A 27,787-nucleotide genomic window follows, 5' to 3' on the forward strand; every position below is an offset into this window, starting at 1 on the left:
CTGGCGCAGCAAGAGGCGTACTCCTACAGCCGGGATAGGATCCACTCGACCCCTCGTCCGGGCCGGAGCCCGAGTTACAGCAGGCACATGGTCTCAGCGACCGGCTCAAGCAACGTCCGACGCCATGACCCGCCCCCTGGCCATGGCCTGGCTTATAACGGAGCCTGTCACGCAGCGGACCAAGACAGAGCGCGGCAAGAGGCGGAGCAGGTGCCTCAATTGACGGCTTACCAGACCCCCCCGGCTTATCCGACGACTTCCGTCGACGTGGGTATCCCTACCAGGACGGGAGGTGTCCCCTGTTTAGTGCCGGCTATCCGCAATGAACGTTTACCCAAGGACTTCAAAGGCCCTAGGAAGGTGCCCAACTACACGGCTGACTTACAACCCGCAGCCTGGATCGAGAGTTATGAGATGGCCATGGAGCTACTGGAGGTCAGTGAGGCGGCAATGGCCAAGTACTTCACCATGATGTTGGATGGGACTGCCCGCACTTGGTTAAAAGGGCTACCACCGAATTCCATCGGGTCTTGGGCTGAGCTGAAAGCCCGGTTCATCCAAAACTTCAAAGATACCTGTAGGCAGTCTATGTCAATTGTGGATTTGACTAACTGTAAGCAGCAGGAGGGTGAGTCTACGACACATTGGGTTCGCCGGGTTAAGGAGATCATACACTCGTCAGACAAGATGGATGCCGGCTCAGCAGTTTTAATGCTGGAGCAGAATTGTCGTTTTGTGCCCCTGAAGATGAAACTCGGGCGGCTTAAGCGCGACTGCAGTGATATGGGTACACTAATGGCGGCTCTTGTCAAGTACGCCGATTCTGATGGTACCAAGGATCCCCCTTCAGATGATGAAAGGACAGGGAAGGGAAAGAAGAATGGCAATGGCAAGGGTCCTCAGCATAACCCGGGGAACCAAGGAGGAGGCAAGCGCAAGGCAGATGGCAGCCTAGAGTTTGTAGCCAACGCCAGCGCACAAGGCAATAACCAGCGACGCAAGGGGAGGCCCCCTCCCCGAGGCGGCGGGTCAGGACCGACACTGGAGCAGCTGTTGAATGAGCCTTGTCCAAGGCATGGCTCTAGAGAGAAGCCAGCGACTCATCTATGGAAGGATTGTGCAATCATGAAGGCCTTTAAGAACTACAATGGCCCGGGCGGCGGCTCAGGCGCCGGCGGTTTTCATGGCCCGGGCGGCGGCTCAAATTCTAATCCTCAGAACGGTCAAGGGGGCTTTAATCAGCAGTCTGGCCAGGGTCATCAGCAGCAGCAGGGGGGTTATCAGACCAATCCAAAGCAGCTTAGCGGTGGACAGTATCATGTGTTTACCACCAGTCTGTGTAAACGAGATCAGAAGCTTCATAAGAGGGCAGTAAATGCCGTTGAGCCGGCGGTTCCACGCTACTTGCGGTGGTCTGAACAGCCTATAGTGTGGAGTAGGGAGGATCACCCTCCCCGGGTGGATAATCCGGGTCACTTGGCCTTAGTAGTGGCTCCTCAGGTGGGAGGATATAAGTTCACTAAGGTGCTCATGGATGGAGGCAGCAGCATCAACATCCTCTATTATGAGACTTTCCGTCGTATGGGGTTGATTGATAAAAACCTCAGCCAGTCCAACACTATTTTCCACGGTGTGGTACCTGGTAAGTCGGCTTATCCAGTCGGCAAGATTGAATTGGAAGTGGCCTTTGGAGATGAGAACAACTACAGGGTGGAGAAATTGACCTTTGAGGTGGTCAAGATAAGAAGCCCGTACCATGCTATATTTGGACGGCCGGCTTACGCCAAGTTCATGGCACGGCCGTGTTATGTGTACTTACAGCTCAAGATGCCAGGTCACAATGGGACCATTACGGTTCACGGCAGCCGGAAGGTGGCCTTGGAATGTGAGGAAGGCGATGCGGCTTATGCAGAATCTGTTTGTGCAACAGAGGAGTTGAAGTTTTACAAAGATAATGTTGACCCAACAGATATGACCTCTCTGAAAAAGCCGACTACGGAAAATGAGCCGGCGATGAAATTTAAGTCGGCTGATGAAACTAAGCTCGTTGATTTTGTCCCAGGAGATTCATCTCAGCAGTTTAGCATCAGTGCAAATTTGGATCCGAAATAGGAAGGCGCGCTCATCGAGTTCATCCGTGAGAATAGGGACATCTTCGCATGGAAACCTTCTGACATGCCAGGTGTACCTAGGGAACTCGCTGAGCACACTCTCAATGTTGATCCGAAATTTAAGCCGGTCAGACAGTTCCTTCGGCGGTTTAATGAAGAGAGGCGGAAAGCTATTGGTGAAGAGGTGGCCCGGCTCTTGGCGGCCGGGTTTATTGTTGAAGTCTTTCACCCAGAGTGGTTAGCTAACCCGGTGCTCGTACTCAAGAAGAACGGCACTTGGCGGATGTGTGTAGACTACACGGACTTGAACAAGGCGTGTCCGGCTGATCCTTTCGCCCTTCCCCGTATTGATCAAATTATTGATGCTACGGCCGGTTGTGCGCGTTTAAGTTTCCTGGACGCTTATTCCGGATATCATCAGATTAAAATGGCGGTTAAGGACCAGGAGAAGACGGCGTTCATCACTCCCTTTGGAGCCTTCTGCTATGTGTCCATGCCCTTTGGACTCAAGTGTGCACAGGCGACTTATCAGCGTTGCGTGCAGAACTGTCTTCATAAACAGATTGGGCGCAATGTTCATGCTTATGTGGACGATATTGTGGTTAAGTCCATAAAGGAGGAAACCCTGATAGATGATTTGAGAGAAACCTTTGATAATCTCCGGGTCTACAAGATGATGCTTAACCCGGCCAAGTGTGTCTTTGGTGTTCCTGCAGGCAAACTCTTGGGTTTTTTGGTTTCTGACAGAGGCATTGAAGCTAACCCAGAGAAGATCAAGGCCATCACCTCCCTGGCTAAGCCGGCGTGTATAAATGACGTTCAGCGCTTGGCGGGTCGCATCGCTGCATTAAGCCGGTTTATAAGCCGTCTGGGTGAGAAGGCCATGCCATTATATCAGTTGATGAAGAAGACTGATAACTTTGTCTGGAATGATGCAGCTAATACTGCCTTTGAGGATTTGAAGAAGCAGCTGGCAGAGCCTCCAGTCCTTGCTGCTCCGGTTGATAAGGAGCCCTTATTATTGTATGTAGCGGCGAACACACGAGCCGTCAGTGTGGCTATTGTGGTGGAGTGCAAGGAGGAGGGTAAGGAGCATCCGGTTCAGCGGCCGGTTTATTATGTCAGCGAAGTGCTCATAGAGTCCAAGCAGCGGTATCCGCATTGGCAGAAGCTTGTGTATGGTGTGTTCATGGCGAGCCGGAAACTTAAGCATTATTTTCAGGGTCATCCCATCACCGTAGTCAGTTCTGCCCCTCTTGGTGATATCATTCAAAACAGAGAGGCCACAGGGAGAGTAGCTAAGTGGGCTATAGAGCTTGGACCTCATGGTCTCACATACGTGCCACGCACTGCTGTTAAATCTCAGGCCTTGGTGGATTTCATCAATGACTGGACAGAGTCACAGGTGCCCGAGCAGAAGCCGGATAACACATATTGGACTATTCACTTTGATGGGTCCAGGCAGTTGGAGGGCTCGGGGGCCGGAGTCGTGTTGGCTTCCCCTAAAGGTGACAAGTTCCATTATGTGCTACAGTTGCTGTTTCCTTGCACTAACAACGCGGCTGAGTACGAGGCCTTGCTCCATGGTCTTCGGATGGCTAAAGAGATGAGCTTAAGCCGGGTAAGGTGCTTCGGCGACTCAGACTTGGTGGCTCAACAAGTATCAGGAAAGTGGGATTCCAAGGACCCTCTCATGGCGGCTTATCGCCGCGAGGTTGATGCCATTGCTGGGCACTTTCAGGGTTACCAAGTGGAACACATCGATCGCAGGAAGAACGAGGCGGCGGATGCTTTAAGCCGGCTGGGCTCTCAGCGAAAACCGGTGCCGCCTAACACTTTCCTGGACGTCCTGTATAGCCCTTCTGTTAAGTTGCCTACAGAGGAAGACTTGGCTGTCCCTGACCCGGAGGCACGACTGGTGGCGGCTCTCCATATCATACCAGACTGGACAATGCCATATCTGGCTTACATGACCCGGGGCGAGTTGCCTGAGGATGAAACTTTGGCCAGGCAAATAACCCGGCGGGCTAAGTCAATGATTGTTATCAATGGGGAGTTGCATCACCGCAGTGTTACGGGAGCGTTTCAGCGTTGTGTTTCCCCTGAGGAAGGTCAAGAAATCTTGCGTGAGATCCATGAAGGGGATTGTGGCCATCACGCCGGCTCAAAGTCTCTTGTGGCCAAGGCTTTTCGTCATGGTTTTTATTGGTTGACGGCTCATGCTGATGCAGAGGACTTGGTCAGTAAGTGTGATGGTTGCCAAAGGTTCTCGCGACGGGCTCATGTACCGGCTCAAGAGCTGAGGATGATCCCAATTACTTGGCCCTTTGCGGTCTGGGGGCTTGATATGGTTGGGCCTTTCAAAAGGTCCAAGGATAAGAAGACCCACCTTTTGGTGGCAGTTGACAAGTTTACCAAGTGGGTTGAAGCGGAGCCCGTTAGCAAGTGTGATGCAGCCACGGCGGTTCAGTTTATGAAAAAGGTGATCTTTCGCTTTGGCTTTCCGCACAGCATTATCACTGACAATGGCACCAATCTCTCCAAAGGCGCCATGGAAGAGTTTTGTCAACGAGAGCATATCCGACTTGATGTTTCCTCAGTGGCTCATCCTCAATCCAATGGTCAAGCTGAGAGAGCTAATCAGGAGATTCTGAAGGGCATCAAGCCCCGGCTTTTGGTCCCTTTGCAACGGACGCCGGGTTGTTGGGTGGAGGAGTTGCCCTCCGTGTTATGGAGCATCAACACTACTCCTAACAGGTCTACAGGTTTTACACCTTTCTTCATGGTTTATGGGGCAGAAGCAGTCCTCCCCAGTGACATCCGTCATGACTCACCTCGAGTGGCGGCTTACGTTGAGGCGGATAATGAACAGGCGCGCCAAGATGCTCTTGACTTGCTGGACGAACAGCGTGATGTGGCAGCAGCCCGTTCAGCGATTTACCAACAAGACCTGCGCCGTTATCATAGCCGCCGGGTTAAATCCCGGGTCTTCCAGGAAGGGGATCTCGTGCTCCGGCTCATCCAAGATCAAACTGATGCGCACAAGCTATCCCCGCCTTGGGAAGGGCCCTTTGTGGTCAGCAAGAACTTGCACAACGGGTCGTATTACCTCATTGACGTTCGGGAGCACAAAGATTCACGTAAGTCGGAGGAAGAGACCCGTCGGCCGTGGAACATAGCTCAGCTTCGGCCTTACTACACTTGAGCCACCGGCTCTCATAATGTACATATTTCTCTCAGCCATGTATATATTATGATAAAGCAATAAAGCAGGACCTCTGTCCTTTTTCTCCTCCAAATGTGCACGTGCTTTCTTTGCAAGATTAACATGGTAACTTGAAGGAGGATCCGGCTTATGATCGTATTCAAATCTAGCCGCAGGTAATAAGGTCACTTGGGGGCTTCCTGTTCAAACATGGGTCGTATTCGAACCAAAGAGAACATAGCTGTCGATACCCATTTGATTGGCAAAGTGCCGAGCTCATTGGGAGGTTTTCTCTGATCATATTTGAATCATAGTTTAACCCCTTTGAGAACCGACGTGGATCGTATTCGAATCAGCGTCGTTAAACAATTCTTAAAATCACTTGGGGGCTTCCTGTTCAAACATGGGTCGTATTCGAACCAAAGAGAACATAGCTGTCGGTACCCTCTTGATTGGCATCGCCACACCCACTGGGGGCTATATGATCGTATCCGAATCTTAGCTTAACCCCTTTGGGCCGGGTCTCTGGTCGTATTCGAACCGGAAGCCCCCAAGTTCTTCCGCTTTATCACAAGTTTTCTCTGATTATGTCAAAGTGTGTACAGCCGGGTCTCGCTTGGCCGGTTTAAATTTTGATTTCCAGTGTTGGTTGAACACAATAGGTGTCATTAAGACAGGTACACCGGAGTTAAGGTACCAACCTTATTACCCGGGTTATCTAAACCGGAAATATGCTTGCAGGCCGCTAAGTGTGTTATCACGGCTACATTAAGGACATAATTAAGGGTCAATCTTTTTTGATTCATATCCGGGTTATATATCTAAAACCGATGATTCTCAGCGCGGTAAGCCGCCTAGAGACTTGCGATTTGTCCTTTTATGCAGGATAGTTCAAGGCAATTATTTGAGACTAAGGAGAATGAATGACCCGGAGAAATATCAAGAGACAACTTCAATAGACTTCAGCATTCAATACGTGCACGATGGCACGGCAAAGATAAAGTGTTGCACCTACTCTATTACAAGACTCATCGAGTCCAAAAGGGTGGAGCATTGTTTGGTAAGCCGGTTGCAGAAGTTAAGACGCTTGCTGGGTGGAAGTCTCCGGCTCATCTCTTTCTTCTCCTCCGGCTGTTCCCAAGGTCTGGAAAGTCGACGACTTCCAGTCGATGCCGCTCAGCGCTTCGAATTGGGCTTCCTCGTCAATTAACCCGGCCGGGTCAATCTCCGGGGCGAAGGTGTGCTGACGAGCCGGCGGAATTAAACTCAGAGCTTCATAGCGAGGGGTTGGAATCCTCTGATTTTCCGCATTATAACCCGGCTGGTACTTGGTCAGATCCGTGTCGTTTCCAATAAGAGTTGCCACCGGGCGCACGATCTTCACGCAGGCGGTGAAGTCTTTTTGGTCGAAAGCCGTGCCGTCTTCCTTCAGACTTGGATAGCCGAGGGCGATGTCTGCCGGGTCTAGCTCCGGCAGGAAAGCCTTGGCCCGGCTCAGCGCGGCATCGCTCCGGATCTCGCAGAGGCCCGTCGCAGCTCTTGGATACGTTGAGGCAGAACGGCGAGCCGACGAAGAACCTCCGCCAAGTGAGTCGGCACCTCGTTGGATAAGGCCACCACAGCTAAGGCACGTTGTGACCCGGTGTAGAGTTGCTCCACCAGGGTGTACACGGCCTTTAGCTTGGTTACCACACTGGTTGAGGTTGGCACTTCTGGAACCTGTTTCATAGAACAGGACAAGCCGCCGACCAGGGTGAGTTATGAGGCATTAAAATTTTAAACTGAATGAAAGCCGGCGGATGACTTACCGAAGATTGCAGCAACCATTTGAGACACTTGGCGCTTTAAGCTGGAGAGTTCGGCCGTCTTCTCTGACAGGGCCCTCTCCGCCTGATCAGCCCGGTTCACCAATGTGGCCTTTTGTTCGGCCCACGCCTTTCGTTCAGCGTCAAACTCTGTCTTCAGCTTCTCTTGTGCGGCGATGCTGGACACGAACTTGGCATTTGCCTTTCGGGTCTCCATCTCTTGCATCTTCAGCTGGTTCTTAAGATCAGCAAGGTCAGCCTCAAGCTTCTTGCCAGCAGCCTGTATAAATGTCCGGGTTATGGCATGAACAGTTACTATACAAATTTAAAGTCCCAAGAGTTTTCCAAGCAAAGACACTTGGCACTTGGGGGCTAATGCATGTTCAACGTTTCTATTTACAACTTTCTGGTTCATGCGAGTAAGCCGGAAGATAAGTCCCAAGTGTTTTCCAAGCAAAGACACTTGGCACTTGGGGGCTAATGTGTATCGAATGTTCTTATCTACAAATTACCGGTTTAATTGGCTAAGCCGGAACTTAAGTCTACAACATATTCAATCATAAGTCGTCGACTTGGGGGCTAGCATGGTAAAGTAACTAGGCAGTAAGTAAGAGGACAGAAGGATAATACCTCAGATTTCTGCTGGATCTGGGTCACCATGGCAACCTCTGCGTCCCGGCTCTTGTGCACTTGGCTGACGTAGCCGGAGACGAGCTCTCCGATGCTCAGGTTGGCATAGTCAGTTAGATCCAGACTGACCCGGCGGGGCTGCAGTAATTCCCCCTTGGCAGAGCACTTGGCCAGTGCCGTAGGCCTCCCCGGCTCAACAAATTCCGTCCGGGTGATTTCCACGTCCGGGTCATTTGTTGGCTGAGCCGAGCCGGAGGCCTCCGGGTCAGCAGAAGCTTCTACAGGTGCCTTGTCGATTGGAGCGGTGGCTTCGGGGGCGGAGGCAGCTGGCGGTTCTTGAACCGTCACCTCCGGTTCAGGCAAATCCGGCTCTCCGGCCGACTTGGTTTTCTTCGCCCTCTTGGTGAGCTTTGCCTGGGCACTGAAAGAACAACAAAGGTTAGTACAAAAAGTATGAGTAAAGATCAGAACAACATGAGATGGTTATCATTACCCGGGCACGGTCTTGAAAGCCGGCAGATTCGACTGCATAGAATCGCCGGAAGAAGGGGAAGTCTCCTGATAATTTGAGTCAGAAGAATTAAGCGGTTGGCGTATAACACCCGCAAAAGGATGAAAAGGGTACAATTTTGTGATCACCTCGGTCCGGCGTTTCCTTGATGCATCAGGTAACCCGGAGGAGAGGTCAGTGTCCTTGTTGGTCCGGGTATGCCGCCGGCTCTCATGAACCTGTCGCTTCAAAATAAATTGAGGATCTTGGTAAGCTAAAGGATGGGAAAAGCTTACTTTCCGGGTTACTCTTCGGGTTTTCAGCCGTGGCAAGGGCTCCGAGTCGGAGGAAAGTATTGTTACCTCTTCAACCACCGGGTTACTGGCTCCGGTGTCCTCCTGTTGATAAACAGCATTGATAAGGCGGACAGAACTAAAACAACAAGTATAACAAGAGCTTACAGGTTTAGGAATTACCTCAGACTCGGAGCTGTCACTTAGCTGCAACAGCTCCGAAGCAGTGGGCCTACTTCCCTTCTTACGGGGAGCGGCTTTCTTGGCGGCTTTCTTCGCCTTTCTGGCCTTCTTGGCCGCGTCATGGTCATACTTGACCCGCCAGAACTTGTCGTCAGCCTGAAAAATACAATGATGATTTCTTAAAGATCCAGATGAAGGTTATCTGTGGACAAAGATAAAATGTTTAAAGCAGTGGCTTACCGCTGGGGCTGGGTTGGTCTTGCAGAAGGGGGCTAACCCGGTCCTCCCGCAGTCTGCCAGGCTCTCGTTCAAGAGAGCCTTGGTCATCTCCTCTGCAACATCTTCCGGAAGATCATTGCGGCTGTGTCTCTGGGGGTCATCCTTTCGTCCTGTGTACTCGCACATTAAGCCGGGGCGGCGGCTTAATGGGATCACCCGCCAGGAGATCCAGACCCGGACCAGATCGATTCCGTTGAGACCATTGCCCAAAAGAGCCTTGATCTTGTTTATGGTGGGGAGTAGAGGCTGGCGCTCCGCTTGCGTCAGCTTGTCAGACAGTGGGTGTGTTGACTCCAGACGAGAGGGGCGAAAGCCGGGCAACGGACTTTCATCAGCCGGCGACGTGTCTTGGCAGTAGAACCACGTCAGATTCCAATCTTTGGGGTGGCTTGGCGGCTCTGCGTATGGGAAAAGGCAGTCCCTTCGCCGCTGGATGGAGATGCCACCTAACTCCAGACTTGGCCCATTGGCGCACTCATTCTGACGGTTCAAGTAAAAAAGCTCTCTGAAGAGCAGCAGACTAGGTTCTTCTCCAAGGTAAACCTCGCAGAATACTTGGAAGTTGCAGATGTTGGACACTGAGTTGGGTCCTATGTCCTGAGGCCGCAGGTCGAAGAAGTTTAGAACGTCTCTGAAAAACTTTGAGCCGGGCGGTGCGAAGCCCCGGCTCATATGATCCGCAAAAATCACTACCTCCCCGTCCTTTGGCTGTGGTCTCTCTTCTGACGGGTCAGGGGCACGGTAGGACATGACGTCCTTCTTGGGCAGATATCCAGACTTGACAAAATCTGCTAGGGTCTCACTGGTGACATTGGACCTCATCCAGTTGCAAGTGATGGAGGCTTTGGGAGCTTTGGGAGGCATGGTGAAAGTCGGCAGTCTATGACAAAAGGAAAACGTCCGGATTAATTATAAGCCGGAGGAAATCTACAGTTCAAAGTCAAGGTGGTGGCTTGTGAAGGGGACTAATGGTATATACCTAAGTACATCGGGTTATTTAAGCCGCAGAGGTATTAAGAGTAATTTGATTGTCTACGGCCTTATCACAGCTGAGCCGGACAAATTTATGGCGCATAATTTTCTTTAAGCCGGAGGGTTCTACGGAGCATGGTTTTCTTTAAACCGGAAGGTTCTACGGCGTGTGGTTTCTTTAAACCGGAAATGTAAACCGCCGTGATTCAATGATTGCAGTTTTTTACTAAGTGTGGTAAAACAGGTTTCACACATTGCAGTAACTATTTTGGATCAAAATGGTCGGGCAAAAGAAAAGTTTCTAGACCTAGAAACAGACGAGAGGAAGTTCTTAAGCTCGAACAAGGCTCTTATGCAGTAAAACGTGGCTTACTTGGATTTGAGATGAATGCTAAACAGCTGCCGCACTAGTTCTACCCTATACTAAGATCAAAAAGAGGCAGTAAAATTCAAATCTACTGCGGGCCGCGAGGAACTACGAAGAACAGAGGAAGAACTATGAAGCCCTAGTGTGGATCTGCCCTATGGAGTAGCGAGGACTCACCGATGCTGAAGAGGAGCGGAGGTTGCCGCCGTTTGTCTGGACCGAGTCAGGGTGATGCAGCGGCCGAGGTTGACGAAGACCGGGGGCGAGGCGGCGGCGGCAGAGTTCGAGCTCGAGTAGAGGAGCAGTGGCGCGAGGAGGAAGAAGGGTGGCGGAGAAGCCCGTCGGGCCGGCCTATTTATAAGGGCGAGCTCATAAGTGGGCGCGAGAATCAAGGAGACCACGGCGTGGTTATCTCCCCACGAAACGCCTCGATTTTCGGGATGACAGTAAAGGTAAAGATCCATTGCGGATCTGGCGAAGTAAAAATGGGCTTAATGGAAGATGACGTCACGGCGGATTATCCGGAGTCCAGAGGATGACGTCACGCCAGGTTATGGCCTTCACACAATTGTAAGCCGGCGATTTTCTGTCGAAAGGATTGAAGATTGACATGAGCCGGCTCAAATCAATCTGGGGCCTAATGTTGAGGATATAGACCTTAGAGTCACCCGCCAGGAGGGGCCGGGTTACTCTAATGGTCATTGCCAGAAGCCCGACGCCAAGCTTAAAGACGGTGGGCCGAAGATGGGCTTAAGACCCGGATATGGCTTAAGGCCCGTAGTTACAATCATTATTATGGTAGAACTTGTAGTGTAAGGCAAGAATAGTTAAGAGTCCGAGCCGGACACTCTTATGAGCCGGCCGAGACTCTGAGAGCTGCAGGGCGTCAGCCTCCCTATATAAAGGGACGACCCGGCAGCGGCTTAGGGACAAGGACAATCTCGTCGAGAGCCAGGCATAGCAGTTAAGCTCCCTGGTCATCGAAACCCTAATCAATACCACCGCAAACTGGACGTAGGCTTTTACCTTCACCGTAAGGGGCCGAACCAGTATAAACCCTCGTGTTCCTTGTCCCGCTTAACCCCTTCAAGCTTCCTAGTAGCGATGGCTCCACAACTAAGTCCTAGCTCGAGGACATCTGCCGTGACAATTCCACGACAGTTAGCATTACACACTGAACTATCACGTAGTCATCAAAACGTGTATGTCAGATGTTTCGCAACATCTACAGACGACGCTGAGGTTCAGCACACCGAGCGGTGCATTAAGGACATAAGCCTTCTGTGCAGCAATGAGGACAATCCTTAGTTTACGGACCCAGTCCGCACAATTGCTGCTACCAACTTTCAACTAAATTTTTTCCAGGAACATATCTTAAACAGTAGAACTAAAGCGCAAGCTATGACATAATTTGCAAAGACCTTTTGACTATGTTCATGATAATTGAGTTCATCTGATTAATGAACTCCCACTCAGATAGACATCCCTCTAGTCATCTAAGTGATACATGATCTGAGTCAAACTAGGCCGTGTCCGATCATCACGTGAGACGGACTAGTCATCATCGGTGAACATCTCCATGTTGATCGCATCTGCTATACGACTCATGTTCGACCTTTCGGTCTCTTGTGTTCCGAGGCCATGTCTGTACATGCTAGGCTCGTCAAGTCAACCTAAGTGTTTCGCATGTGTTCCGAGGCCACATCTGTACATGCTAGGCTCGTCAACACCCGTTGTATTCGAACGTTAGAATCTATCACACCCGATCATCACGTGGTGCTTCGAAACAACGAACCTTCGCAACGGTGCACAGTTAGGGGGAACACGTCTCTTGAAATTTTAGTGAGGGATCATCTTATTTATGCTACCGTCGTTCTAAGCAAATAAGATGTAAACATGATAAACATCACATGCAATCAAATAGTGACATGATATGGCCAATATCATTTTGCTCCTTTGATCTCCATCTTCGGGGCACCATGATCATCTTTGTCACCGGCATGACACCATGATGTCCATCATCATGATCTCCATCATTGTGTCTTCATGAAGTTGTCACGCCAACGATTACTTCTACTTCTATGGCTAACGCGCTTAGCAATAAAGTAAAGTAATTTACATGGCGTTTATTCAATGACACGCAGGTCATACAAAAATAAAGACAACTCCTATGGCTCCTGCCGGTTGTCATATTCATCGACATGCAAGTCGTGATTCCTATTACAAGAATATGATCAATCTCATACATCACATATATCATTCATCACATCTTCTGGCCATATCACATCACATAGCACATGCTGCAAAAAACAAGTTAGACGTCCTCTAATTGTTGTTGCAAGTTTTTTTTTACGTGGCTTGTATAGGTTTCTAGCAAGAACGTTTCTTACCTACGTAAAACCACAACGTGATATGCCAATTTCTATTTACCCTTCATAAGGACCCTTTTCATCGAATCCGTTCCGACTAAAGTGGGAGAGACAGACACCCGCTAGCCACCTTATGCAACTAGTGCATGTCAGTCGGTGGAACCTGTCTCACGTAAGCGTACGTGTAAGGTCGGTCCGGGCCGCTTCATCCCACAATGCCGCCGAAACAAGATAAGACTAGTAGCGGCAAGAAGAATTGGCAACATCTACGCCCACAACTGTTTTGTGTTCTACTCGTACATAGAAACTACGCATAGACCTAGCTCATGATGCCACTGTTGGGGATCGTAGCAGAAATTCAAAATTTTCTACGCATCACCAAGATCAATCTATGGAGTAATCTAGCAACGAGGGGAAGGGGAGTGCATCTACATACCCTTGTAGATCGCGATGCTGAAGCGTTGCAAGAACGCGGATGAGGAAATCGTACTCGTAGCGATTCAGATCGCGGTTGGTTCCGATCTAAGCGCCGAACCACGGCGCCTCTGCCTTCAACACACGTGCAGCCCGGTGACGTCTCCCACGCCTTGATCCAGCAAGGAGAGAGGGAGAGGTTGGGGAAGACTCCGTCCAGCAGCAGCACGACGGCGTGGTGGTGATGGAGGAGTGTGGCACTCCAGCAGGGCTTCGCCAAGCACTGCGGGAGACGAGGAGGGAGAGGAGCAGGGCTGCGCTATGAGGGAGATTGTCTCGTGTGTCTGCAGCCCCAAAACCTCAACTATTTATAGGGGGAGGGGAGGGGCTGCGCCCCCATCTAGGGTTCCCCCCAAAGGGGTGCGGCCAGCCCTAGATGGGGCTTGGGGGGGCGGCCAAGGGGGGAGAGAGCGGGGCGCCCCACTAGATGGGCCTTAGGCCCATCTGTGCCTAGGGTTTCCCCCTTCCCCCCCTTCCTGCGCCCTGGGCCTCTTGTGGGGGGCGCACCAGCCCACCTGGGGCTGGTCCCCTCCCACACTTGGCCCACGCAGCCCTGTGGGGCCGGTGGCCCCACCTGGTGGACCCTCGGGACCCTCCCGGTGGTCCCGGTACATTACCGATAGCACCTGAAACTTTTCCGGTGACCAAAACAGGACTTCCCATATATAATTCTTTACCTCCGGACCATTCCGGAACTCCTCGTGACGTCCGGGATCTCATCCGGGACCCCGAACAACATTCGGTAACCACGTACATCTATTCCCTATAACCCTAGCGTCATCGAACCTTAAGTGTGTAGACCCTACGGGTTCGGGTACCATGCAGACATGACCGAGACGTTCTCCGGCCAATAACCAACAACGGGATCTGGATACCCATGTTGGCTCCCACATGTTCCATGATGATCTCATCGGATGAACCACGATGTCGGGGATTCAATCAATCCCGTATACAATTCCCTTTGTCTATCGGTATGTTACTTGCCCGAGATTCGATCGTCGGTATCCCGATACCTTGTTCAATCTCGTTACCGGCAAGTCTCTTTACTCGTTCCGTAACTCACATCATCCCGTGATCAACTCCTTGGTCACATTGTGCACATTATGATGATGTCCTACCGAGTTGGCCCAGAGATACCTCTCCGTTTACACGAAGTGACAAATCCCAGTCTCGATTCGTGCCAACCCAACAGACACTTTCGGAGATACCTGTAGTGCACCTTTATAGCCACCCAGTTACGTTGTGACGTTTGGTACACCCAAAGCATTCCTATGGTATCCGGGAGTTGCACAATCTCATGGTCTAAGGAAATGATACTTGACATTAGAAAAGCTCTTAGCAAACGAACTACACGATCTTGTGCTAGGCTTAGGATTGGGTCTTGTCCATCACATCATTCTCCTAATGATGTGATCCCGTTATCAACGACATCCAATGTCCATGGTCAGGAAACCGTAACCATCTATTGATCAACGAGCTAGTCAACTAGAGGCTTACTAGGGACATGGTGTTGTCTATGTATCCACACATGTATCTGAGTTTTCTATCAATACAATTCTAGCATGGATAATAAACGATTATCGTGAACAAGGAAATATAATAATAACCAATTTATTATTGCCTCTAGGGCATATTTCTAACACATGGCACAGTGTGGCCGCCGTGCGAGGCAGCGGGCGCGGGAGGCGGCGGCAGCCCTCGCGGCGGTGGACGTCGGCTAGGCGGAGTCGCATTCTCCAACGCCCCGTAAGGTGCACCAGTCCGGGCACCGCACCCGCGTCGTGGTGGACATCACCGGCTCATTCCAGGACGGATCCATCATCAATCTGACGTCCACTCAATGGATTACGAGGTCCAACGAGGAAGAGTAGGGCATGGGAGACGACAACGCCTTGAGTCCCGTGAGCCGGCTCGTGTGCCATGCCCTAATCTACCTTGTTGGCGATCGGGGCCAACACTCTGGGGAGCGCAGCCGACCGCCGAACATGGCCACGGCGACCGAACGAGCTCCGCTCGCAAAGAACGCTACATTACATGTAATAATATGGATTTGAGGTTTCTAATTTAAGGTATCCGGATGTGAATTGTATTATTTGGGGCATGGTCGGTCAGTGTTCGCGGATGCATCCGGGGACGTCCGCGGGCGTTTGAGGGACCGCATTTGCAAAGTCCGGTTGTAAATGCTCTAACTGCCAACCGTGATGATTTTATGCGTAACTATCGAATACCTCCAACATCCCTTTTAATTACATGCATGCATGCATTAGAATGACTTTCTCTCTTCCACGCACACTCCTCGGACTAATTATATATATGCATGCAATAAAGAAAAAAACTGATGTCATCTTAGACTATTCCTATTTAAAAAATTCAAAATGTTTTTTTACCTCAAACCGTCGGTTTTATTTTGATATGTTTCGACGTCTTTTTTGGTTAAAAGTTAACATGCCTGAGCTACGGAAGTTATCACGTCTATGGGACATAGTTTACCATGCTATTTGCACAGAAGTTACCGTGGCATAAAAATGGTTCCTCCAACCATCTCCCCACATCATGCATGCATGCACTAGATAGCAAAAACTGATGCCATCCTCTTCCAGTTTGAAAATTCAAAATATTATGTACTCAAACCGTCGGTTCGATTCAAAATCCTTCGCGATAAGACCTTTGTTTGAAACTAAATCGCATATTGATATGTTTCGATGTCTTTTTCGGTCAAAAGTTACCACGTTTGGGCTAAGTAAGCTACCACACCTACGGGGCTATGGTGTATGTATATTAACATGATCTTTACAGAGAAATTATTACCTAGGGTATGATTTTCAACAACTTTTCCCCGGGTAATAAATTACCCTGGTGTTTGTGCGTAAGTTACGATCCCTGCGGTGCACAAACTACTTTGACCAAGACCAGCATCAACAAAAACTCTTGGTAATAATTTTATTTGTTTCACGTTAATAGTATAGTCTTTTTTATTTAAAATAGGTCATCATACTATGTCATATTTGTGTTATTGCACCAGAGACTCCTCGGTTGTGTTCTGCCTAACCAGATAGATCGATATGGCGAAATGAGAATTATATATGTCCTGATACCGACTTATGGTCGATATAATCGACGCTAGGAAAACATGGACGGCTCGGGTGTAAGGATTATTTTGTGAGTACAAATGACAGTTGGAGACATACGATCTTCGTGATCCACTATGGAGGTGATGAGGTTCTCCTCTTTATTACATCCATGCCTACTCAATCTATTTATAATCTTAAACATCTGGTGAAGAGTATTTTTGTCCTGCTGCTGTACTTTTTGTTCATGCTCGACCACTCCCACTCCTGATGTGAGATACTTTGGTAATGACGTGTTGATGTACAAAATGTTCGTTCTATGCCTGAACTTTAATTGGTATATTATTCTTTATGATCATATTTTCTCGTCCATGCTTTATTACAGAGTTAATATATCATTTCGTAGTTCAGTACAATGAGATGCACGATAAAAAAATCAATAAATTTCAACATGAGCATCTCAACTCATAACCCCTATAAATTTGATTCTAATATGCTCAAAACTCTGCCATGGCAGGAAAACCCGAAACTACATTTTGAAACCCACTGCATCATTTTTTAATCCTTTCTCTAACCCGCGTGAACATTTTTTATGACACTAAAAATCATCGCAGAATATGCTCATGCCTAGTGACGGCCAAATGCGTTGCCTAAAATCAGGCCAGAACATCACCAAAGTGGCCGAGGGTGCTGCTCCAGAAGGAAATCAGCTCGTGACGGTTTCCGTCACAAAAAATGATCTTAGGTGATTTTTTTCCATCACAAAATAGCACACATTTTGTAGTGTCATCAAGGGATCCGAGCTGAGGCGGACAGACCCACCGGGACACTGTCACCACCCTCTGCACGACGTCTCCACCCTTATTTACATGATCCACGAGAACCGATGTAGTTTCCCCCACCTCCGGTGCAGGCACACAGAGGGGAGGGGAACAAGCGGATCCGTCGGTGGTAGTAGGGGAAGTCAGAAGTCCCCCCTAGAGCACGATAGCAAGGGAGTGAGACAGAAAGTTGAAGTTTACTCTAGGTAAGGACATCTCCAACGACATAACTAAAATCAGACAAACTAAACATATGCATACGCAAATACGAGAGCTGGCTATCCAACCTAGTGCATCAAATATAAGGGTATATGACATTTACATTAACATAGGGTATTTTCTTACATAGCAAAATGTATCTTAGTCTAAATCTTTGCCGGTCGTGGGCACGTCTGTGTCCCACCTTCTACTCTTCGCCGGAGTCCGCTGCATGGCTGTGGACGCCGTTGATAGAGGTGAGGTCGACAATCGACGTGGATGACCCGGACTCATGGTCGTTGCAGTCTGACACGAACGATGTGGACTGCCGACATAGACAGTGTTCCCATCTGCGATCGCCCTACGCCCGCCTCCGTGTTCGCCTCTACCACGTTATCCTCGAACACACGGTCGCCCTCCTCCACGTTGATGCGGAGCCGCCACGGATGGCGCGGGCGCTGGGCATGGACTTGTACAACGCCCGCTGCTAATGCACGATGTCCAAATTCACCGTGACTATGGCCACAACGGCCTCCTCGTTCGCCAGCTCGCCGGCGAACTGGCCCGCCCTCCGCTCTTATGCGGTACGGTAAAATCTTGACGTCAAAGCATAATCGGAGACAGACATGCCCGGCGCCCTACCCGGGATTCAGGGCCAAATTCGTTCCCGGGATCATGTCCGGTGTCCTACTGTCACCCCTGTACCGGACGTCGGGAATGCTTCAAGCTTTCCCACTGTAATCTCGTACGGGCACTGCACAGATGCCACCCCCAATAATAAATGGACAACGTGCTCCTGCCCCAACGCCAAGGGAACAAGCGATGCATCGTACTCTTAGCCCCACGATTGTAGGGCACCCCGCGTTCATCCGTCGCAGCAGAAATGAATACCTGCCACCTCACAGCTGACATCCACTGTTAGGCCAACTCCACACCCTATTCTCTCCGTCCCCGTCGGTTTGGGTAAAAGGGACAAACCGGGCGGCCCAGCGTGCGGGAGCAAACGGACGTTTGTCCGTTTTGTGTCTGCTTTCGACCCATCCCGGCCCAAGTTTGCGCCGCTTTTTGGGTGAAACGGACACCACGCGGACGCGCCGGCCGTCTGCGCATGTCCTCCCCTGGCCCGCCCGTCGGTGGCACAGGGCGGGCCTTTTTCTATCCGCCCCCTCCCTCCCTTCGGCCGCACCCCACTCCACTCTTCTCCACTCTTCCCCACTCTTTCCCTCGTCGTCGCCGCCGCCGCCGCTGCCATTGCAGCCGTGCAGCTCGGACGCGCGCTCGCCCAACCCCTTCCCCTCGGCGCCGCCGAGCTATCCAACCACGGCCATCTGGTTTGCGCACCCGCCGGCCGGATTTGGGGCGGATCCGATCGGTCTTGAGCTTACCCCGCTGTGGGAGGCTGGGCCGCGCCATGGACTGTCTCGCCGAAAGGCCCTGGCAGGGCCGCAAGCCCACATGCAGGCAGTGGCTCCTCCCCTAGCCGCTCGGATCTGCACCGTCGGTGGTCCGCCGGTAGATACATGAATGGCGGCCGGCCGGGCTCGGTGCTTGCCCAAAAGCTCGTCGGCGCACCGTTGTCACTCATTAAGTGCGACCATTGCCCAAGGATGGTCGTGCGCCGCGTGTCTACAACGCCGGAATATCCCGGATGGGTGTTCATCAAGTGCTTAAACGATGGGGTATGTGCTCTTTTTAGCTTCGGTTTGTGCTCTCGGACTAGACCAGTTGTGCTAACTTCAAATTTTATTGTGTAGAACGGATGCAAGTTTTGGTATTGGAAAGAAGAGCACATCGATATATTGATAGAGCGAAATTTAGTACATGTTCGTGCACTTTTAGCTAGCATAGAGGCCGTAGATGAGACAAGTGCACTTGTTGCTAAGGCTAGACACGAGACTAGGTATGAGGAAGCAACATCGACTTCTGGCTTGAAGAAGAAAGGAGGGTGCAACATCGAGCCTCCTCCACAGATCAACAATGAATGCATCGAGAAGGCCCTAACCCAACTCAAGGGAGCAGTTATGGAAGTTGGGCATCTTCTAAAATGTATTCTTGTGATTGTTATTTTCTTTGGCCTTGCTTTACTAGTCAAAATGTGATGATGTATTGTCATGTACCAAAAATGAATGATAAAAAGAAGTTAAGGACTTGCAAAGAAAAATGCACGCGGACAGGATGCGGCCGGGATGCGTCCGCGCGCTGGGCGCACGGCCACCGCATCTCAGGACACGCCCGGACACGATCCTAAATCCCTACCCAAACGGACAGAATCCGGACAAAACGGACGTCCGTTTGGGGACGCGCGGTGGAGTTGGCCTTAGCCCCACGGTTTGGCACCTCTGTTTTCACTCATTGTCGGTGCAAACCGGATTTTGACACCGGCAGAAGTACGAGGACAGAGGAAGACGACGACAAGAGGCAATTTGAAGCCGCTTGGCGCTGGTAAATTCAACGATCTGCCCGTCGGTCCGGCCAGAAGCGCCGAAATGCTGCAGCATTTGCTCCCGCGTTCGACGCTCCCACCCACCCCACTCCCCAGTCGGCGGTCCTCCTTGGCCGGGCTACAGCCACAAGCGGACGAGGGGAACCCGACCGACGGCGCGCCGTGTGTCTCCCCCTCGCCTCCCGCGTGGCTCCGCGCTGCTGCCAATTGCCGAACTCGCCACGAGCCCACCGCTCCACCTCACCCTCGCCATCCACTCCACCACCAGCTGCTCCAGCCGCGGCGCCTTTTGTTTACCGGCCGCTGCTCATAATTGCGTGCCCGCGTCGTTGCTTTTCCCTCCCGCCCCCGGCCCCGGCCGCCTACCCCCACCCCCTCCCTCCGCCTCTCTTATATCACTCGCCACCGCCGCCCAGCTCGCCCGCTACTGCTCCTAGCTCGCTCCTACCCAAGCTGTAAAGCACCACCGTGGTACACCTACGCGGTGTGTGCGTGTGTGTCGTCTCTGTTCGGTCGCTCCGGCGAGATGAAGCTCCCGCTGTCGGCGGGGTCGCCCGACGCGGCGCCGGAGATGGCCAAGCCGTCGCTGCCGGCGACGTGGCTCATCCTGCACGCGCTCTTCTGCGCCACCTCCATGGCCGTCGGCTTCCGCTTCTCGCGCCTCGTCGTCTTCCTCCTCTTCCTGCCCACGCCGCCCATGAACCCCTCCGCGCACCTCGTCTCCCTCGTCACCCCGCCCGTCATGCTCGCCAGCTCCAACGCCACCGCCACCATCACTACTACTACTACGACCACCACCACCGTCACGACGACGACCACGGTGGCTGAGAGCGAGGCCGGATCCAACGCGCACCACCAGGTCCACCACGGCCCGGTCTTCGTCGGCCGCCACGCCATCCGCGTCCGCAAGTGGCCGCACCCGAACCCCGGCGAGCTCCTCAAGGCCCACAGCATCCTCGCCGCCGTCCAGGAAGCGCAGCGCCGCAGCCGCAACCGCCTGGCCGACCCGCTCAGGCCCGTGATTGCCGTCACCCCGACCACCACCTCCGCGCTCCAGGCGCCGTCGCTCACGTCCCTGGCGCACACCCTCCGCCTCGTCGACGCCCCGCTCAGGTGGATCGTCGTCGAGCCTGGCCACCGCACCGACGCCGTCGCCGCCGTGCTCGCCCGCTCCGGCCTCGACTTCCTCCACCTCGTCGCCTCCGACGGCGCCTCCACCGCGCGCCTGCGAATGCACGCCCTCAGGTACTATCACCATGCTCCTCTGCTCGCTGCACTAGATCTCACTGAGCGCCCATCCCCGTATCCTCGCTCACAACTTGGATCTGTCGACCAATTTCAGGGAGGTACGGAAGGAGAAGATGGACGGCGTGGTGGTGTTCGCGGACGAGAACGGCATCCTCCGGACGGAGCTGTTCGACGAGGCGCAGAAGGTCAAGTCCGTGGGCGCCGTGCCGGTGGGCATTCTGGGCGAGGACGAAGGCACCAAGGAGTCCTTCCTGCAGGCGCCGGCCTGCGACGAGGCCGGGAAGCTGGTGGGCTACCACGTATCGGAGGAGACGCTGCTGCCGGCGGCGCGGAGCGACATGCTGCTGTCCACCCGGCTGGAGTGGGCCGGGTTCGTGGTGAACGCGCGGGTGCTCTGGGAGGGCGCGGCGGAGCGGCCCGAGTGGGTGCGCGACCTGGACGCCGTGGACGGCGGCGCGCACCTGGACAGCCCGCTGGCGCTGGTCACCGACGCCGGCCAGGTGGAGCCGCTCGCCAGATGCGCCCAGGCGGCGCTGGCGTGGTCGCTCCGGTCAGACGCTCTGCATGAAGTCAAGTTCCCGCATGAGTAAGCCCCTGATCCCCGCTTCCTCCCCGTTTGCTTGCCTGAATTTCACTTCACTCCACATGGCGAAGACGAAAATTACAGCGTGGTCTGGACGTTGATTAGAGCCTACGTTAGTCGGTCGCGCTCCGAGATCAGATCTAAGATTTGGTTTTGATGGCGCGGCAGACACGGATGTAGTACGTTGGGTCCTGCAGATTGTGGTTGGCCACGACGGATGGCCATGGCGTTCCTGATGGGGCTGCTGGTGGGTGCGTACTGCGTACCGTCCCTGGAATCAATTCCTGTTGGCCCTAACCACGTGACGGCCGGACATAATCAGCACCTTTTTGGTGAACAGACTCTGCCTGCTCTGCCCTGCCCTTGGTATAGTAGTATCATGCGGAGTATACTAGCACAGCGGACGTGCACAGTATAGACTGTGACATGACAGTAGTATATCCCAGTTTCCTGCGGATTTCAATAAATATTTTCAGTTTTCTTGCTGTCCTGATCTTGCAAGCGTAAACTAACACGGTTATTAAAGTAATTTTTGCTTCGCGAACGGTCACGGACATGCAGATGCCGTCCGCTTGCATCCCTTAGCTCCAACTCTAGCCTTGGCCGCCTCTAGCTCTAGCCCATAGCAGGCTAGAGCTGGAGGCGGCCAACGGTAAGACACATCCATTGCGATGCTTCCAAAGCCACCAACCGTAAGCAGAAGAAGCGACGACGAGAGCCTCTTACGCAAGGCCGGAGGGTCGGACCATCCAAGACGCATCGGTGGAACAATGTGTGTGTGATAAAGAGTACAAGCAAGAGGCATTCCTTTTTGAACACGTACAATCATAAGAATGTCGTTTCCCCCATCGTTTCGTGACCTTTACGGTGTAACTCTTAAACCGTTCTTTTAGGAAACTCTTTACTTATTTGATCGGCAAAGGGGATATACCATCACATTCATCTTCCTTTCTTCAAAAGACAAATTTAGATGCTTCCGCATGCTCACCTAATCTAGCCGTCTTACACTTTGTGTCAAAGAAACGTGAGCCAGGTCATCCTAAATATTCATACCCATCCTTTCGAATAACGTACCATTTCTAGTGATGAAACCTCTTGAAACCCAACTACTAGAACCTGCACAATAATTCAGGTTGGACGGTTTTACTAGTGTGCAATTCTCTGTGTCAAGACAGACGAGTGTTTTTGGTACTTTAGATTTTCATGTGAAAATAGTTTTGAACAACATTAAAGAGGTGGATCAGTTTTCTCGCTGTTCTGATCTTGCAGTATGGACACCCATGGTAATGTACCATGATAGTACTACCATTCTCTAGAATATCCTATCCTGAAATTCTGCCATGATATTAGGATTTGGTTGATATTAGTGGAACAATGTGTATATGATAAAGAGTACAAGCAAGCGGCATTGCTTAAAAATGTCGTTTCCCCCATTGTTTCGTGATGTTTACGGTGTAACTCTTAACTTATTTATATAGGAAACTCTTAACTTGTTTAATCAGCAAAGGGGATATACTATCGCATTCGTCTTCCTTTCTTCAAAAGACAATTTTAAATGCTTCCACATGCTCACCTAATCTAGCTGCCTTGCACTTTGCGTCAAAGAGAGTTGAGCCAGGTCATTCTAAATATTCGTATCTATCACTTTCGATTAACATACCATTTATACTGGTTATAGTGATGAAACCTCTTGAAACCCAACTAGTGGAACCTGCGCAATAATTCAGTTTTTTACTGGTGTGCAAGTCTTTGTGTGAAGACAGAGGAGTGTTTTTGGCACTTCAGATTTTCATTTGAAATAGTTTTGGACAACATTAAGAGGTGGATCAGTTTGCTGGATATGTCATATCACCATGCCATTTTTGCATGAATGAGACTAGTACCTAACTATCTTCCATTTTGTGCAGGTGGAAATTTGATGCTCCTCTAGTAAGCGCCGCTTCGCGTCAGCAGAGCAGCGTAGTAAATACTGAAGATGGTCACTAGAGCAGCAAAATTTTTGTGGGCAATAGAAATCAGGGCAAAATCAGACTGCTACGGCTCGTCTGATTTGTGTGAGTCTCCTCTGATGCATCCTTGTACCAAGACATCTCAACTCTTGAGTAACATAAGGCAGCTCAGCTCATTTGTTGGGACCCTACAGAAAGTCACAGACCATACATCTGAATCCATGTTCTGTATCATCCTGTAAAAATAGATAAAAAAAAGTTTAATTATATGCACCATTCATGGCTTCTCTAATAGGAAGAGTTCTCTTAGGCGCATTTTTTTCGTGTAATATAGGTCAGAGCTGATGGGCTCGCCAAATTGGTCTGGGGTTAAGACATTTGTTTGTGTAATGGTGTGAAATAATAACGATCCAGCTCTCAGTTTTCTAATACTCCCTTTGTCCTACAATGCAAGGCGATGTTGCAAGTTATGTTGCTTGCAAAAACGTCTTATGTTATGGGATGGAAGGGGTACTATATACATTTTTTTCTTTTATATAAAAGAGGAGGCAAACGATCTGCCTGCTTTTCATTAGTTAAGGAGAGTGAAACAGAGTATCATGAGTTAAACACATTGGAGGTTGGAGGTTGTAATTCTATTTCATCCGTCTTGGACCCAGTCAGGAATTTTCTGAGGAAGTTTTCAAAATATTTTCTGAACAATATAGATTTATACGGAGGAAAATGTTTTCTCTATTGATGCAGAGGATAGAAATAGAGGAAGATGATGTCAGGCAGAGGGTCTCGTGATGTAGGATAGGAATAAACGGATTATTTATACGCACCTTAATCTAGCCACAGGTACTCTCTAGTTGGATTACCGCCACGGCCTTGTCCTCCACACTTTCCCTTCTTAGTTTGGACTTTGGAGCAATTTCATGTAAATATTGTTCTCCTCCAATGCCTCAAACAAAATACAAAAACATATGTGATCACATGTTGGAGCTGCATCTCATGCCTCCTCTCTCCTCTCTCACAATCTCTAGCATCTCTAAATGTTTCTCTCAAGAACACAGACATACCAAAGTGAACTACATTTTTACTTCTATCCTCCTCATCTATTTCCTCTTCTCTTTGTTTCTCTTAGATAGCAAACCAGACTACATGCACAAGCTGTTTAGCCACAACCAAGCTCACGCCTCACGCCACATGACTCGGCTGGTCACTCACACCATTCTACATGGGAAACTAACCACTGCCAAATCATATCGATAGGAAGCATGCTACTTGACCGCCCTCACGCAAATTTTGTTCTCCTCCAATGCCTCAAACAAAGCTGCACCTCAAAACTCCTCGCTCCTCTCTCACAATCTCTAGCATCTCTGAATGTTTCTCAAGAACAGAGGCACACCAAGGTGGGAAAGCGCCGATGCATCTATTTTTGGTGAAACGAACGGCTAGTACATTTTTGCTTGTGCCCTCAATGCCTATTCCCTCTCCTCTTTGTCTCTCTTATATAGCAAGCCAGACTACATGCAGGTTGTTAGCCTCAACCAAGGTCACGCCTCACGCCACATGACTCTGGCCAAATGCTCGCTGGTCACTCACACCATCCTACATGCATGGGAAACTAACCACTGTCAGATCCATAGGAAACATGCGACTTGACCGACTCAACTAGCAATTTATTTAAAATTAATCACATGTTTTAATACACTAATAGAAAAAGGCCCATTTATCCCGGTTTATAAGGCCCATTTGTCCCGGTTCGGGAACCGGGACTAAAGGGTCGGTACTAAAGCCCAATACCTTTAGTCCCGGTTCTTATACCAACCGGGACAGATGGGGCTCCACGTGGCCGCTGCGGCTTGCCCAGGCAGGGGGCCTTTTGTCCCGGTTGGTAGCACCAACCAGGACCAATAAGCGTCCACGCGTCAGCAGTTTAGGGGCTAGGGTTTTTTTTTTCTGAAAGGGGGGGGGGGGGGTTGGGGGTTTTGTAGGGTTCATTTAGGGGTTTCATATATTGTGTTAGCTAGCTAATAGAGAGAAGTGTCCTCTCTTATCTCCGTGCTTGGTCGACGCTACGTACTATACGTATAGAGAGGACTCGACACGCTAGCTTAAGCAAATGAAGGAACCATTAAGTACAGAAGATCGTCATGAACATATACAGAGAGAAGTGATCGACCTCTCCTTTTCCGAGAGATTGGTCGAACAACAAGTTTTCGTATATCTATCCTACGCTACTGGCTACATATATATACACAATGTGTAAGATCTCTTACAATACCCTAACACCTGAACTCAAGTTCCACATGGTATTCTCCGATTTTATTGATGACGTGGTCAAGAAAGAATCCAGCCAATTCCTCTTGAATTGGTCGCATGCGATCTTGTGGTAGGAGTTCATTCCGCATCTGCCACATCTAATTTGAATAAGGGGGTCAATACATATATATGAATGAAACTCAACAGAAATGATGGTAATAGAATAAAATTGTGAATATTTTTGCTTACGCACTTCATATTGTCTTTTAGAGTAGCCCCGCCTGTCGATGTCAAAACCGGCGGATCTCGGGTAGGGGGTCCCGAACTGTGCGTCTAAGGTTGATGGTAACAGGGGGCGGGGGACACGATGTTTACCCAGGTTCGGGCCCTCTCTATGGAGGTAATACCCTACTTCCTACTTGATTGATCTTGATGAATATGAGTATGACAAGAGTTGATCTACCACGAGATCGTAATGGCTAAAACCCTAGAAGTCTAGCCTGTATGATTATGATTGCCCCTACGGACTAAGCCCTCCGGTTTACATAGACACCGGAGGGGACTAGGGTTGTACAAAGTCGGTTACAGAGAAAGGAATCTTCATATCCGGGCGCCACGCTTGCCTTCCACACCAAAGAGAGTCCCATCCGGACACGGGAGAGAATCTTCTGTCTTGTATCTTCACGGCCGAACAGTCCGGCCCATGCTACATAGTCCGGCTGTCCGAGGACCCCTTAATCCAGGACTCCCTCAGTAGCCCCTGAACCAGGCTTCAATGACGAGGTGTCCGGCGCGCTGATTGTCTTCGGCATTGCAAGGCGGATTCCTTCTCCGAATACTCCAAAATAGTCTTTGAACACAAGAATCGTGTCCGGCTCTGAAAAAAAAATTCCACACACAACCGCAGAGAGTATAATATTTCACGAGTCCAATCCGCTGACAACTTTTTGTAGCGTGACATCACGTCGCCGCCCGGCCATTATTTCAAACCGTTTCTTAGCCTGCCATTCCATATTTCGAGATGCGGTTTCATTGGCACGTCTTGTCAAAGCAGAGATCGTGTCCCCTTATTGCAGGATTCTCATCAATACGGGCGTGGGTAACCCAACCGTTCTGTTGGCATGATTCCTTAGGAATAGGCAGGTTTTAAGGCCTAGGAGGAGGCGTTTGATATTCATTGCCTTTATAAAGGGGCTAAGACCCGTCTTTCTCCTATATGCCAACCCTTTCCTCAACCTCTCCAACCTGGAGTTCCAGCACCCAAGGTTCAATTTAATTGCTTCGAGCTTCCCAGTCATGTCCGGACCCAGCCCTCAAGGCTGGTGGGTGGCTTCCTCTGTCACAGAGGAGGATATTGCGAAGCTCCGGGCAGCAAGATACCTGACCGCGAAAATCCCCCACAGGCTTCCTGCTCAAGGGCAAGTTATTCCTACTTCCAGATCCGGTGAGAGGGTCGTATTCATCTCCCACTTCCTCCGAGGGCTAGGGTTCGCTCTTCATCCCTTCGTTCGAGGGCTCATGTTCTATTACGGGCTAGATTTTCACGATCTAGCTCCAGACTCCTTTCTTCACGTCTCGGCGTTCATCATCATGTGCGAGGCCTTCCTCCGTATTCCCCCACACTTCGGCTTGTGGCTCAAGACCTTTAATGTGAAGCCGAAGGTAGTCGATGGGAAACAAGCGGAGTGCGGTGGTGCTACAGTGACCAAACTCACCAATATTCCTTGGCCAAAAGGCTCCTTCACAGAAACTTCCAACCTATGGCAGCGGGAGTGATTTTACATCACTGAACCCCGTGGTACCAAGTGGGCAGCTACACCTGCATTCTGATCTGGCCCTCCGTTACAGCTTGCATCATGGATTAATAAGGGGCTGGACTGGGGATCAATTGATGAAGTGCAGACGCTACAAAGCCGCATCCGGAGCCTCATTGAAAAGGACACCGGCCTTATCAACGTAATCCAAGTAATGCTAGTCGACCAGGTCCTACCGTGCCAGCGACGGCCTCTCTGCATGTGGGAGTTCAATCCGGAAGGACCACGAACCCTTCAG

General features: G+C 50.7%; 1 protein-coding gene across 1 annotated transcript; it reads left to right on the forward strand.

Moving 5' to 3' along the window:
- Positions 1 to 19,830: 19,830 nt before the first annotated feature.
- LOC123054915 (probable glucuronosyltransferase Os04g0650300) lies at positions 19,831 to 23,917 on the forward strand. The gene is made up of 3 exons (XM_044478789.1): positions 19,831 to 20,953; positions 21,051 to 21,542; positions 23,447 to 23,917. The coding sequence occupies exons 1-3, from the start codon at positions 20,235 to 20,237 to the stop codon at positions 23,523 to 23,525; spliced, it is 1,290 nt and encodes a 429-aa protein (XP_044334724.1). The 5' UTR covers positions 19,831 to 20,234; the 3' UTR covers positions 23,526 to 23,917.
- The last annotated feature ends 3,870 nt before the right edge of the window (positions 23,918 to 27,787 follow it).

Source organism: Triticum aestivum, chromosome 2D (assembly GCF_018294505.1).
Source record: "Triticum aestivum cultivar Chinese Spring chromosome 2D, IWGSC CS RefSeq v2.1, whole genome shotgun sequence".
NCBI lineage: Eukaryota > Viridiplantae > Streptophyta > Magnoliopsida > Poales > Poaceae > Triticum > Triticum aestivum.

What these genes read in the sequence shown, in the direction of transcription:
- LOC123054915 (XM_044478789.1), top strand. Translation starts at nt 20,235, where the DNA reads ATGAAGCTCCCGCTGTCGGCGGGGTCGCCCGACGCGGCGCCGGAGATG. An exon ending in CTGCGAATGCACGCCCTCAG is followed by an intron (nt 20,954 to 21,050) that starts GTACTATCACCA and finishes GACCAATTTCAG; the next exon opens with GGAGGTACGGAAGGAGAAGA. An exon ending in GAAGTCAAGTTCCCGCATGA is followed by an intron (nt 21,543 to 23,446) that starts GTAAGCCCCTGA and finishes CATTTTGTGCAG; the next exon opens with GTGGAAATTTGATGCTCCTC.